General features: G+C 32.1%; 1 protein-coding gene across 1 annotated transcript in view; it reads left to right on the forward strand.

Moving 5' to 3' along the window:
- Ssu72 (Ssu72 CTD phosphatase) overlaps positions 1-13,267 on the forward strand; it is an 84,955-nt gene that overhangs the window by 36,724 nt on the left and 34,964 nt on the right. Inside the window, exon 2 of the mRNA XM_035377557.2 lies at positions 7,163-7,306. Within this exon, the coding sequence (XP_035233448.1) occupies positions 7,163-7,306 (144 nt within the window). The remainder of the gene's footprint in view (positions 1-7,162; positions 7,307-13,267) is intronic.

Here is a 13,267-nt window from a genome sequence, read left to right on the forward strand (position 1 = left end):
GTACCATTTTCTGCAATTTCTAGAACATCTCAAATTTCTCTGAAGTTACTTTAAAGCAATCTTATTACTTTACTTCCTTCCCTAGTGACAGAAAGCAGTTTTGAACATATGTTTTTATAAATTAGCTTCAAAAATACTTGAAATGTGAATAATGAAAATAAGTGTAAAATTTCTGTATTAGCTCTCTTAAATTAACATTTTAAATGAAGCAGCCTCTTAAATTATCAGATTCGGAAGCTGAACTGAAAGTCTCAAATTTAAAAGCAAACCTCATTAATTACCAATATGATGAATAAGTAGCATATTAAAATATACTGCCCTCCAAAAGTTAAGGAACAGCATGTTTTTTGTCTCTGATTTGAGATTGAAGCAACATAGAAACTAGAAATTTATAGGATATGTGCACTAAATAGTTCTTTAATGAATGCAACAGAGAATGTTTCTAAAGTTCAACACAAACATGAATTACAACAAAAAATTGCACTCTTCGCAGAGAAATCCAGTCTTGGAGAAACAGTATATCATAGATTTTTGAGGAAAAATGCGGTGGTAACATTACAAAAAATGGGCTCTAATAAGGAATGTGTCCACTTCTTGCTGCAATACATTGGCGGCAGTGATGCTCCATGCTGTCAGTTAAGTTGTCAGTCAGTGAAATGGGAAGCAAAACCAGGCACAGAGTAATCCTTGTTTAAGCTCATTTACAATGACCTTGGAGGAGGATTTAAAACAGCAACCTGTCTTCCAAGGTTATCCTTAAGGTACTCTATCCGAATCTTCTCTGGGGATTGAGCTTCCTATTCCATACACTCCATGCTGTGACCCTCAAGATATTCTTCAGCAACCCGAGGTCAATGCTGTTACACATTGTCATCAATCAGAAGAAATCCAGGACCAATAGCAGTGGCATATGGGTGGACATATTGATCAAAGATCTCATCTCAATAACTCACACCAGTCAGTGTGCCTCCATGGAACACATGCAGGTTAGTGTGACCACCGAGAGAGATCCCAGCCCAAACCATTATTCCACCCCTCTGTAACTGTGTCTTTCCACAATGTGGGATGGGCTCTATCTGGTGTGTTTTTCCCTCCAGATCAGCTGACGTCATGAATCACTCTCCAATGTGAGCCTGGACTCATCTATGAAGAGAACAGATGCCCATTGTTGACTGGTCCAGGAGACGTGTTCTCTTGCCCAACATAAACGGGCACCTCTGTGTCCTCAGGTCAAGGGGACACAACTGCTCATCTTGCATACAAACCTGTATTGTGCAGGCATCTGCTCACTGTAGTGGCTGAGATTCTTCTTCCTGTTGCCACTAAATAATCAGCCATGAGCTGAGGCACAGTAATGTTATTCTTCCTTTGGGACGAAAGAGCTAAATAGCGGTCTCCTGTAGGTATTGTGACTCTAGGTCTGCCTGGAACATGTCTTCTAGACACAGAATCCTCAGATTCAAACTGATTCCATAGTCGATGGAGGAGAGACATTTAGATGTCTAGCAGCATCAGCTTGTGACATCTCCATTTCCATACATCCATCTGATCACCCGCCACCTCGAATCGGGTAAACAACTTCTCCTGGACATGGATAGATTCTTTTGGATATTGTCCATGAAACTGTAATAATAACTGAAGATCAACACTCGTGAACAAAAATTACAAATTTTGCATTTTTTTTCCAACTCCTATATAAGTATTCATTTCTATTGTTTTTGCATATATTTTCTTAAACTTCGTTACTGCCATTTTTGTAGTGGTGACCTTTGAAAAACATGCTGGTACCATCATCAAATGCTTGTCCATGCAAACCTGAACAGTGATATTTTGTAATAATAATTGTTATATATTTTGTGATTGGGATGTAAAACTTCATTTGCCATTTTTCAACTCTCGTAAATTTCTGAAAGTTTGGATCCATTGCATCCAAGTTAGCAAGAAGTTAGTTTAACATTGTAAAGCATTCAGATAAACCATTTAGGTAAATTTTTGTTTCTGGTACAGTTTTTTCTTTCTCTGTTTCTCATTTTCTTGTTTTTCAATTCTTTCTTGTTCTTTTAACTCAGCATTGGTTTGTTCACCAAACACTTGGTCTAGCAATAGTTCAAAAATCTCATTACAAGAAAAGATCTTTAATAAATGTAAAAATATTTTCATGAATTGTTTGGAGACTAGAAATAGTTGAACACACTTTTTCCAAATTCCAGTCATGCATGTAACAGTAATACTTTCCCAAGCAATAGCAAGAATTTTAATGCAGTTCAGAATGTCATATTATTTCCAAGAATCAATCAGCAAACGCTGACAGTATGTATCAGTTACATCAATAACCTGAGTAACTGCAACACATATAATTTTTCTTAACTTTCCACATGCGCGTGTGTGAAAAATTTACGACAAATTCAGTTTTTATTGCACATTTTTCGCATATCGAAGCTGAGACGTCTGAAAGTCATTTGTATTCCTCCTTTCTACCCTTCCCCACATCATGGAATGTGCCAACAGGAAGTCATTTGTCTTTTTTTTTTTTAACTGGGCTTTTGTGCTATGTGGCAGCTTTTTCATAAAATTTACAACACGCGCATGGTCGTGTTTTAAAATTCAGAAAATATTTTTTTCTCAAATATTTTATCATTTTGTGTTATTAATTGCCGTGTATTATTTTAATTTGAATAAATTTGGTTCTCTAAATTCTATATCAGTTTTCATGGCAAAAAAATATGTGCAACCAGCTGATTTTGCTCGGATTCTTCAAGAATTATCTGATGAGGAAACCTTTGGATAGTAGAACAGTAACGATTTCCATTCCTTATTTTCTTTTATTTCTGTTTTTTTAGAAATAAATAAAAACATTAAAGTGCGTTTTTGTAACCAGTAAGAAGTAAATATCCTTGCAGAAGTAACTAATGCTAAACTTACTTTTTTTCCCCCTACCAAGGTGTTTTCCTTTTTTATTGTCTATACTTGTCTTTGGTGAATATTAAAATTAGCTTCAGTGTTAAAATATAATTATTAAATAATAAATTTAAACTTTTCTATAAGGAAATACATCACTGCATTTCCATCTCACTAACATAAGAACTTAAAAATAATTTACTTTTATTTGAATATGATATCATTTATATTTTGCAATAATAAGATTAATATTTTATTTCTTAACAAATTTATTATCAATATTCACTCATTTCTGCCGTTTTTCATGCCAAAAATGGTAAAATAACGGATGTCGTAAAAATATATGATGCACGCGTGCTGCTCATGTAAAATTGCCAAGCGTGCTTGCTGGAATGTTAAATGCAGCAATGCAACCTTGATCCATAGTTCATGTAATCAAAAATCGTTTCAGTGTTAAAATAAACCTTAATTTTAACAAAAGGAGCAGTTGCTATACATACCAGAAGTAGAAAGACTGTGTATCCCCCCCTCTTTGTTAATCTTTCTTCGGGTGTGGAATGAATATAGACCATAAATGTTATAGTATTTTATGTCACATCTTTAATTTTGTATGTAACGCCTGCTTTTGTATGCATTTTATCTAATAGTATAAACATACCATCTGATTTGCTTTTGCTTTGATAATTATTAGTCTATATCTAGATTTTCAATATAATAGTACTAAACAAGCATGAGTAAACTTGATGAAAGAGAGGTTAGTATTGTAGATTGGCTATGGAAAAAAAGTTTTTTCAGTTAATGTAATTTTGAAGTTTTTTAGAAAGCTCCTGTGCTGCTATTAGATCTGTCAATATTTTTTTTTTTTTTTTTACTAGAGATATCTATAAAATGAACTCCATGGTTCCTTTTCGAGCAGTGCTTCAGTCCATTATTTAATGAAAAAGCATTTTTTTTTTTCATAATTTAGAAATAAGTGCATTTCTTTCTTTTAGCGTTGGGCTAGTTATTGATGGCTTCTTCTGAAGTTCTTGTTAAAACGTAATTTAAAGCATCAGCAACCAACTTATTTATAGGTTTGTAAGTTCACAATGTGTTGAAAGTGTTTTTTCTGATTCCGACACCAGTCTCTCACCATATTCTTTAATTTTTTTCCCATTAAGTGCAGGGCCCACCGCTTATTAAACTCACTAGTTAATAAAATCAGCGGCTTATTACATTCAAATTCATGAGAACCACAACTGTAAATGTATACCATTCAATAGAAATCTGCCATTTATTAAACACATTTGCACCACTTTTAGAACTACCAAAAGACTGATAATTCAGGGCCTGAATATCCTACTTATACCTACTAAAGCTGTAATTGTTTATCCATTTAATTTGTGGTGGACCATGACATTTATCATTCAAGTATTAGTGCTTAAATTAAATAAGTTTAACCAAGAATTTTTAACTCCTTAATCCCTGTCCTCTGAGACTTGTTTTCAAAGCTAATTATTCGTATTGGGCATTAGAGGAGCAGAATTTTCTTATTTTAAGGTCAAGAAAAACAATCCCCAAAAGGCACTGTAAATGGGCGAGTGTACGTTTTCGAATACCAGCTAATAGGAGGTGAAAGTGCAGCTTTTGCAATACATCTTTTAAGGTTTTCACATTTAAGATCTTCCATTAGGAAAAGTCACAATATGTTCACAGAAAATTCTCAAAAAATGTAACTTAATAATTCATAGAAAAGCAACAAAGAACTAATTAAAATGCATAAAGGAACAATGTCTCGAGGAAGATTAAAAAAAAAAAAAAAAAAAAAAAAAATGGAAAATGGAAAGATGTTAAAATTTCTTTTCTAGAGTGGTTTCAAGCTGTGAAACTTTAAAAAAAAGTGTTCCTATTTCTAGAGATCTTTTCACTATATAAGCTTTGGAATTTACTAAAATGATAGGAAATAATTTTGTATCAACTGGCTTACAAGTGGAAAGAGAGGAATCCAACTTTTTTCATTGGAAACTGCATGATAAAGAGACAGATCATCATATTGCAGCAATACAACATGCATTAATACTTAAAGTGAATCAGCAGCCGGTTTAAGGAATTCAAGGAACGAGCTACTGTGTTATTAATATGCAACAGGAACTTAACAATTAAAAAGACAGCAATGGTTAAAAGCAAAAAAAACTTTGATATTTAAAAGGAGTCATGAATATACCATAAGTACTGAACTGATGGGTGAGAAGTAGTGCTTTTTTTATTACAAAAGGGATCTGTCCGTGAAAGACTATTGTTTTCGTTTTGCGATTTTGCATTGAATCACTATAAACCACATATCACTTTTCAAATTGTTGCCACAAAATGTTAAGAGTCCTGCATTATATTTGAAGAAATTAAATAATAAAGAATCTGCGTAAAGTTATGTATGTTTCTCGCATTGTGATACAAAAGTGGTATCTAGAGCCATCCAGTTTTTAATGGCGTAATCCTACTGCAAATATGGGCATCTGAAAGCCCAAATTAGGAATTTGTTTTATTATCAATTTCATATTTTGTAAAACTTTTTAACGAATTTTTGATTAACAAACTCAACGATTTAAAAACTAGCAATGGCAGCGCTGTACGGGGAAAATAAAATCTTGGTAACGCACAAAATGTTTAAAAAGCTCCTTTAGACATAATTTAAAATCTAAAACCTTTCAGTTTTTTTTTTCTTTTGTAAATGCCACAGCCAACAAAAAGGGAAAAAATGGGTTAACTAATTAATAGATAAATATGCATCACTCGTACCTCTGCTAACATTAAGTTAACTTTAAACCGGGATATAGTATTACAGAAAGTGTTGAAAGAACTGCAAAAACTGATATCAAAAGTCATGATATGCAGACATCAATCAAATCTAGATAAGCTCGCCAAATTTTAAGAAAAGCTCTTGAACTGAAAGTGTTACGAGACTCTACCTGAATTTTGTTCCTTCAGTCGGTACTCCATTAAAATAAATGTAAAGAGAAATTATAATTAAGTAATACGGGCAATCCACCCAATTAATTCACTGTAAAACAGGCAATCCACCTTATTAATTTATTATAAAACAGGTAATCCACCTTAATGCAAAGTCATGGTGCATTTTACTTGCCAAACCGTAAAAATTTGACCTGTAAAGAAATTACATTTATACAATCGTTGAGTTGCTCGCGATAGAAAGTTACTGATCGAAAATGATACCATCAGTATTGTGAGAGAATGAACAATACGAAGCAAATATGGATAGAACAATTGTTTGTAAAAGATGAAATTTCATTGAGAAGTAATAATAAAAAATTCAAAAAATAAATTTCATCAAGAAGTAATAATAAAAAATTAAAAAAAAAATAAATTTAAAAATTGCATAAATGGTGTAGCTTTAATTATTATTTTGGGATTAATTATTGAATTAGTTGTTATTTTGCTGGATATGTTTAAAATTGGTATCATGATTTGCAGCACACAAATCACGATCTGTTAAACTCGGTCACTTAAAAAGCATAAGAACAGAAGTGATTTTAATAAGCAACTTGTACTTCACTGTTTTTAATTTTTCTGCATTTTGCCAAAAAATATTTCCATATACAATAGTTTAATAGAAATAACTATACACAGTGTTTGTACAACAACATCTGCTGCTAAATTGAATAGAATATTTAACAGAAACAAAAACTAGAGGCTAGAGACAAACCTGTTAGAGTGACACTTCTTCAGCTGAAAAACATTTCTTTACTTTTTTAATTAGCTAAATAAAAAGAAAAAAATCTTCTATATCTTTATATTAAAATATATAAAATTGTTCTTGATGAGCATGTTTAAAAGGCTAGCTACAAATTTAATATTAAATTTTATTTTACCTTGATTTAGGTAACAAAAGATGCAGTTCTTGTTTTAGAACCTTTCCTTAAACCTAAAATTTAATTAAAATGGGCATAGAGAAATGAGATAGGTAGAAAATTTGCACTTGAAAATATCTGTGTAAATTTTGCAAAAATTTTAATTATGATAAAACATATGGAGCTCTTATTAAAAAAAACTGCTGATTAAAATCATGATTTATATCATTAATTTGATCATTTGATTAAAATGATTAACACTGTTTTCTAGGAAATTACATTACGAACCTATTAAAAATTTTATAAGTTAACTTGATTTTGCTTTATTTAACTTATTTTGTTTATGATTTTTCTTGATTATTGAAATGAAAATAATTATATTCAATGATCTTTCATGTGATAATTTTTATATTTTTCAGTAAAAAAGGATTCAAAGTTCGTTCATTTGGTTCTGGAAATCAAGTTAAATTACCTGGCCCTGCTCCAGATAAACCTAATGTTTATGATTTTGGTGTCTCATATGAACAAATGTATCAAGATTTGCTAGCTAAAGATAAAGCTTTGTATCCTTTTTAAGGCAAATTATACAGTTAATTTTGTTTTTGCATTTTTGTTCTTGATTTTAAAAAACTGGAAATTCTTATTTATTTTTTGGAAAAAATAATTTTTTTCTTTTTATGTAGTTCCTCCCTTTTTACTTCCTTGTACGAAGTAAAAAGGAAGTATTGTAATCGCGAAAAGTTTCAGGCAGCCTATTTCAACGAAAATATCCATTTTGACCGCTATCAAATGCAATTTAACAATGTTTTTGCGTGATATCTGTACGTAAGGACAGAATAAAAGACTCGTTTCCTCCAAAAAAATTCTAAAACTGCTTTAAAATTAATTCTGAAGAGAATTTTTCGTGGCGTCTGTACGAACGTATGTACGTATCTTGCATATCTCAAAAACAAGTAGCCTCAGAACGTTGAAATTTTGTATATAGGACTGCTATAACATGTAGATGTGCACCTCATATTTTGGTTGCAATCGGCTGCACCAAACGTATATAAATATGTTGTTTTTATCTTCCAGTTAAGGTTTTTATGCCTTTAGTAAATCTGTATGCAATATTTTTAGAATTATCAATAATTTTAAAGTTGTTTAAGTGCCGTTAAGCCTTTTTTATATGGTGGCCATTGATTGTTTACATTTGAAACAGCAGATTAGTGGATTTGTTGCTAATCTAGAGAAACTTAGCTTCACAACAAAAAAGATAATGCCTTCATTTATTATTGCCAATTAAATCATGCTTAAGCCTTTCTGGAATTTTTTCGAGGAAATAAGTGTTTAAGATTTACTTCGTAATTTTTAATATAGATGTTTTGAGTTTTTATGTATTTTTGCCTTCTCGCAAAGTGAGAACTGAATTAATTGAATGAGAAATACTCAGTCGTCTGTTTGCTTAATTTCTTTTATACATCACTTTATTATAGTATTTAAATAGAACATGTGGCAACGATTAGATAATTCTATTCTTTAAATGATATAAATTTTGTGCATTTTGAGTTATAATATGAACGAAATATAATACTGTTAAGTGACTAGAAGAGAAACACGCTAATGTGACAATCAAAATCGTAAAACCAACCTTGTATTTAGCGTAAGTATAATGAAACACTCAATCGATTTCGAGGGCAGCTAAAGGTCCCTCCTCATCAGGAGAAAGAAATATCTAGAAAGAAAAAAATAAAGGAGAAGGAGTCTCAGAAACACGTGGTCCTTATCAGCACTGCACGTGGTTATAACTGGATTATGCATTTGCCCCTCGCTCCCTATTTTAACTTCGCTAATTTTTCTTGTCCTTTATGCTTGATCAGATAGCCTGGCTCAGTAAAAGTAGGCGACCAGTGCACCTCTGATTAATAATCCAGTTATAACCACGTGCAGTGCTGATAAGGACCACGGGTTTCTGAGACTCCTTCTCCTTTATTTTTTTCTCTCTTGATATTTCTTTCTCCTGATGAGGAGGGACTTTTAGCTGCCCTCGAAATCGATTGAGTGTTTCGTTATACTAAATACAAGGTTGTTTTTACGATTTTGATTGTCACATTAGCGTGTTTCTCTTCTAGTCTAGTTTGTGCTATCAACCGGCATTTTCGAGAATATTTTACTGTTTATTGTTTTACCACGTGCACCATTTTATTTCTTTCTTTCCACGTGGCTATTAGTTTTTTGAATTTGGTTTGTGCTATCAACCGGCATTTTCGAGGAAATTCTACTTTTTATCGGTTTACCACGTGCACGATTTTGACTTTCGTTGCTTCTTTCCACGTGGCTATTGGTTTTCAGTATTGGATGTTTCTCTCCTTTTGGAATGTTTTTGTCATATGTTGATGAAAATTGTCTTCATTATTTATTGGTGTATTTTATGTTATAAGAAATTACTCGTTTGGACTTTCGGTATTATATTTCTTTTGTTCACTTGTTTCTTGCTTTTACCCTTTTCACAATACGTCCACTGACAGGAACCGATTTTGTAAGTTACGCCTTAAGCGTACGGAATTCTTGAATCATCTACAGTTTCTACTTAAATGCAAACATCAAAATATCATTCCCAAATTTATACATGTGAAATGTAGCCTTAAAGCTTCCGTTCACGTTTAAAAAATTTTGCATAAATTCAAATTGGCACTTCTTCGTCATATTATAAGGGACACGCGCAAACGTTTATCTAAAATTGGATTTGAATTATGTTACCTCCATTTAAAAATTGCTAATTCAACTGAAAATTTTTCCTCATTTGAACATACATCCTGGTCTATACCATTTGTCAACGGCATAAAAATGTGGTTATTTCTAAATTCTTTAACTCACACACCAGTTGGATAGTCCCACCTTTCTAGCTGATCTTTCCACTGTAAACGTTAACCCCATCGTTAATATCTCCAATAGGAATCTTTCGGAGGATCAGTTAAAAGTATTGAAATATAATTTCAACTTTTCAAAGACATCTAAACCTTCAATTCCTCAAATCATCGTCCCTATAGAGAAAGCCTTTAAATTCTCCAAAATTTCGGAAACACAGAAGGATACAATCCGCCACCTTATTACTCATAACGTTAATTTTAACAACAAATCTTTGGGTTCATATCTTAGCAAAAAAGGAAATGAGATCTTACGTGAAATTCATTCTGATACTAATATCATTATCTTTAAAGCTGATAAGGGCAGACAGATCGTTGTTATGGACAAACACACATATATTACTGGAGTCTCTAAACTGATAAATGAAGGCCCATACTGCTCGATCCCTAAAGATCCTTCAACTTCGAACCTCACGAAAGTTAAATGTGCTATTAAATCTTCCCACATTCTGCCAACTCAGTTGAAGAAATGACTTATTCCACCTATTACTAGGCTTTATGCTCTTCCAAAGGTCCACAAAACCGGTATTCCTTTTCGACCAATTGTTTCCAACATAGGTACTGCTTCATATCCTTTGGCCAAATATTTAGTTTCCAGATTTTCTCCTCTACTTGCTAACAATATTCACACTGTAAAAAATTCTGTTGAAGTCATTGATAAACTTTAAAATATTTCTCCACTTCGTTCCATTATGGTTTCATTTGATGTCAAATCACTGTTTGCTAATGTTCCGGTCGAAGGAGCACTAAATTGTCTTTAAACTAGGCTTCGGGAATTTCACTTCATACATACTGAAATTAATGAGTTGGTTTTGCTTACTAAAGTTTCTCTGAGTCAAACCCACTTTGTTTTCCAAAATGCATATTTTCGTCAAGTTGAAGGATTGGCTATGGGTAATCCTCTCAGTCACGTACTTGCTGACATTTATATGCACTATTTTGAGATGAAATTATTTGATAAACTATCTTTTCGTCTTTGGATTCGGTATGTTGACAACACTTTCACACTTTTTGACGGTTATAAAGAGGATTTATCTGAGATTCTATCTATTATGAATTTAATTGATCCAGCCATCCAATTCACTCTTGAAATTGTATCCAACAATTCCCTCCCCTTCCTTGATATTCTTATAATCCGTAATGAAACTGATTTTAGCACCACTGTGTACCGCAAACCCTTTGCAGTTTGTTTACCACCCCATGCCAAGTCATACCACCCTCTTAAGCAAAAAATGGCTTCTTTTTACTATTATGTATTCCAGGCGCTTAAAGTTTGTTCCTCTGGATTTTAGCTTACCAATGAACTTAATTATTTGAGAGCAGTTGAGATTGACCGTGGATTTTCTCCCGTCATTATTGATAAAGCCGTTAAAAAATTTTCAGATTCCTATCAAAGAAGACATTCCACTGTTAGAAATAATATTAATGACCTTGTCGTGCTTCCATTTTATCCTTCTATTAGCTATAAAATAGCACGGATTCTCCAGAAATTCCCAAAAGGCTTCTTCCATAGGTGAATTGGATTTTCTTGAGGCTTTTCATATTCACAAAAATGTAGCAGGTTTAGTTAATGATTTGAAGTCCAATCCTATTAAAATTCCAATCCTATTAAAATTCTACTATCTTAATTCAGTTATTTTTGCCGATAGATGGCGTTACCTCCTCACGTTTTGTACTACCAGAGGGTATAAAAATCCGTTCAGTGGTTGCTTTCCATTATTTGAAGTTCAGATTTTGAGCGTGAAGGTGCATTTGCCCCTCGCTCCCTTTTTTAACTTCGCTAATTTTTCTTGTCCTTTATGCTTGATCAGATAGCCTGGCTCAGTAAAAGTAGGCGGCCAGTGCAACTCTGATTAATAATCCAGTTATAACCAAGTTCAGTGCTGATAAGGACCACGTGTTTCTGAGACTCCTTCTCCTTTATTTTTTTCTTTCTAGATATTTCTTTCTCCTGATGAGGAGGGACCTTTAGCTGCCCTCGAAATCGATTGAATGTTTCATTATACTTACGCTAAATACAAGGTTGTTTTTACGATTTTGACTGTTAAGTGAATCTAGCACCAGAGTGTCGCTATGGTAAACAAATACTAGAGAGAATTTTAAAGAATGCATTTATTCTATTGTGGTTTATGCGCTGTCGGCAAAGTAGATTTAATTCAATCCAATAAGTTTGAATGAAATGCAAGAAAAAATGTGTATAATTTAATATTCCGTACAAGGAAGTCATGTGGTGTACACATCAGATTTTTTAATGATACTGAAGTTTTAATTTTGCTGGATTCTGGAGGTAGTTAATATTTCATTATGGCTACTAACAGTATCTCGAAAAATGTGATGTTGTTTCAGTTCTCGCAGATATACATCTGTTTAACAAATGGTTGGAGAAAAAGAAGATGTCTTGCATTTGGTACATTAATTTTTTTATTGATATATTTGGTAATTTTCAAAACATTTTATCAATCCCCCAGAAAATGGACTCTTTGGCTTTTTATTTTTATGAGTTTCTTCATATTATGAATATAATATTAGCCATTCCCCTTCAAATTTACTACAATTTAGAGATTAAGCTATATTCTTGATATTAACACGTTTTTAAGTTGCCTAAACTTTTGGTGATAGTATAACGCGATCAAAATTTCATCAGATCTTCAACTTCTCTTCTAACGGTTGTATTTTCACTGTTCAAAAATAAATATGAGAAAATAATTTCTTCAATAGTGTGTAAGTTAATTGACAATTCTTAGAATACTGCAACAAAAACAATGAAGTAATTTTATGTGCTATAGTTGGTATTGTTTCTACTTTAATAACTGCTCCTTTCTTCTGATGTGAGGTATTTTTAAAATAGATTTCCAGTTTTACAGTGCTTTGCTTTCAAATTAAAGATCTAAAGCTTTTAATATAATTTCAACTTTTTACTGTTAAAATGTAGATGAATTTGTTGTTGATATTTACTGCTATCTTGAAAACAGTTCTGAAAGGAAAGAAGAATTGAAATAATTCTAGCAGTAGCAAAAAGGATATTGATGTTATAACAGAAAATTTTCAGTAATAGTTTTGCAGTTTATAAAATAGAATGCTTCATTAAAGTTTATAGAATCAACAGTAATTAATATTCTGTGGAGTCTAATCGGTAAAAAGTACTTAAGTATAGTCAAACTCTTTGAAATAATGTTGACCATCTTTGCAATTCTCCATAGCAGTGCCAAACAGGACAGAATTTTAGTACTGTTATTAAAACATGAGCTAAATTTAAATACAGTATAAATGATGATAAGCTGGAAAACCTTTTATTAGCATAAACAGGCAAACTGGGCAATAGCATGAGAAAAATTATGCTTTCATAAAGAAAAGAAACTTATTTTTAATAGTTGCATGAAAAGGAATTAAAACTATTATTTTTCTATGTAACATTTCAAATATTTTTTTATACTTATTATCATGTCAACCATTAGACTGCCACCAAGCAGTGAGATTTTGTGCCAATTATGGATAAGTATAAGATATCAACATGCACATGCTCAATATCTACGCCTTTGTTTGATGTAACTTTGATCGATTCTCAGTTAGTCATGTTTTGTTTTCATAAATATAAGGATATTAATCAAATTTATTGTT

Source organism: Stegodyphus dumicola, chromosome 2 (assembly GCF_044657685.1).
Source record: "Stegodyphus dumicola isolate Sdum_Otavi_A_Nest chromosome 2, ASM4465768v1".
NCBI lineage: Eukaryota > Metazoa > Arthropoda > Arachnida > Araneae > Eresidae > Stegodyphus > Stegodyphus dumicola.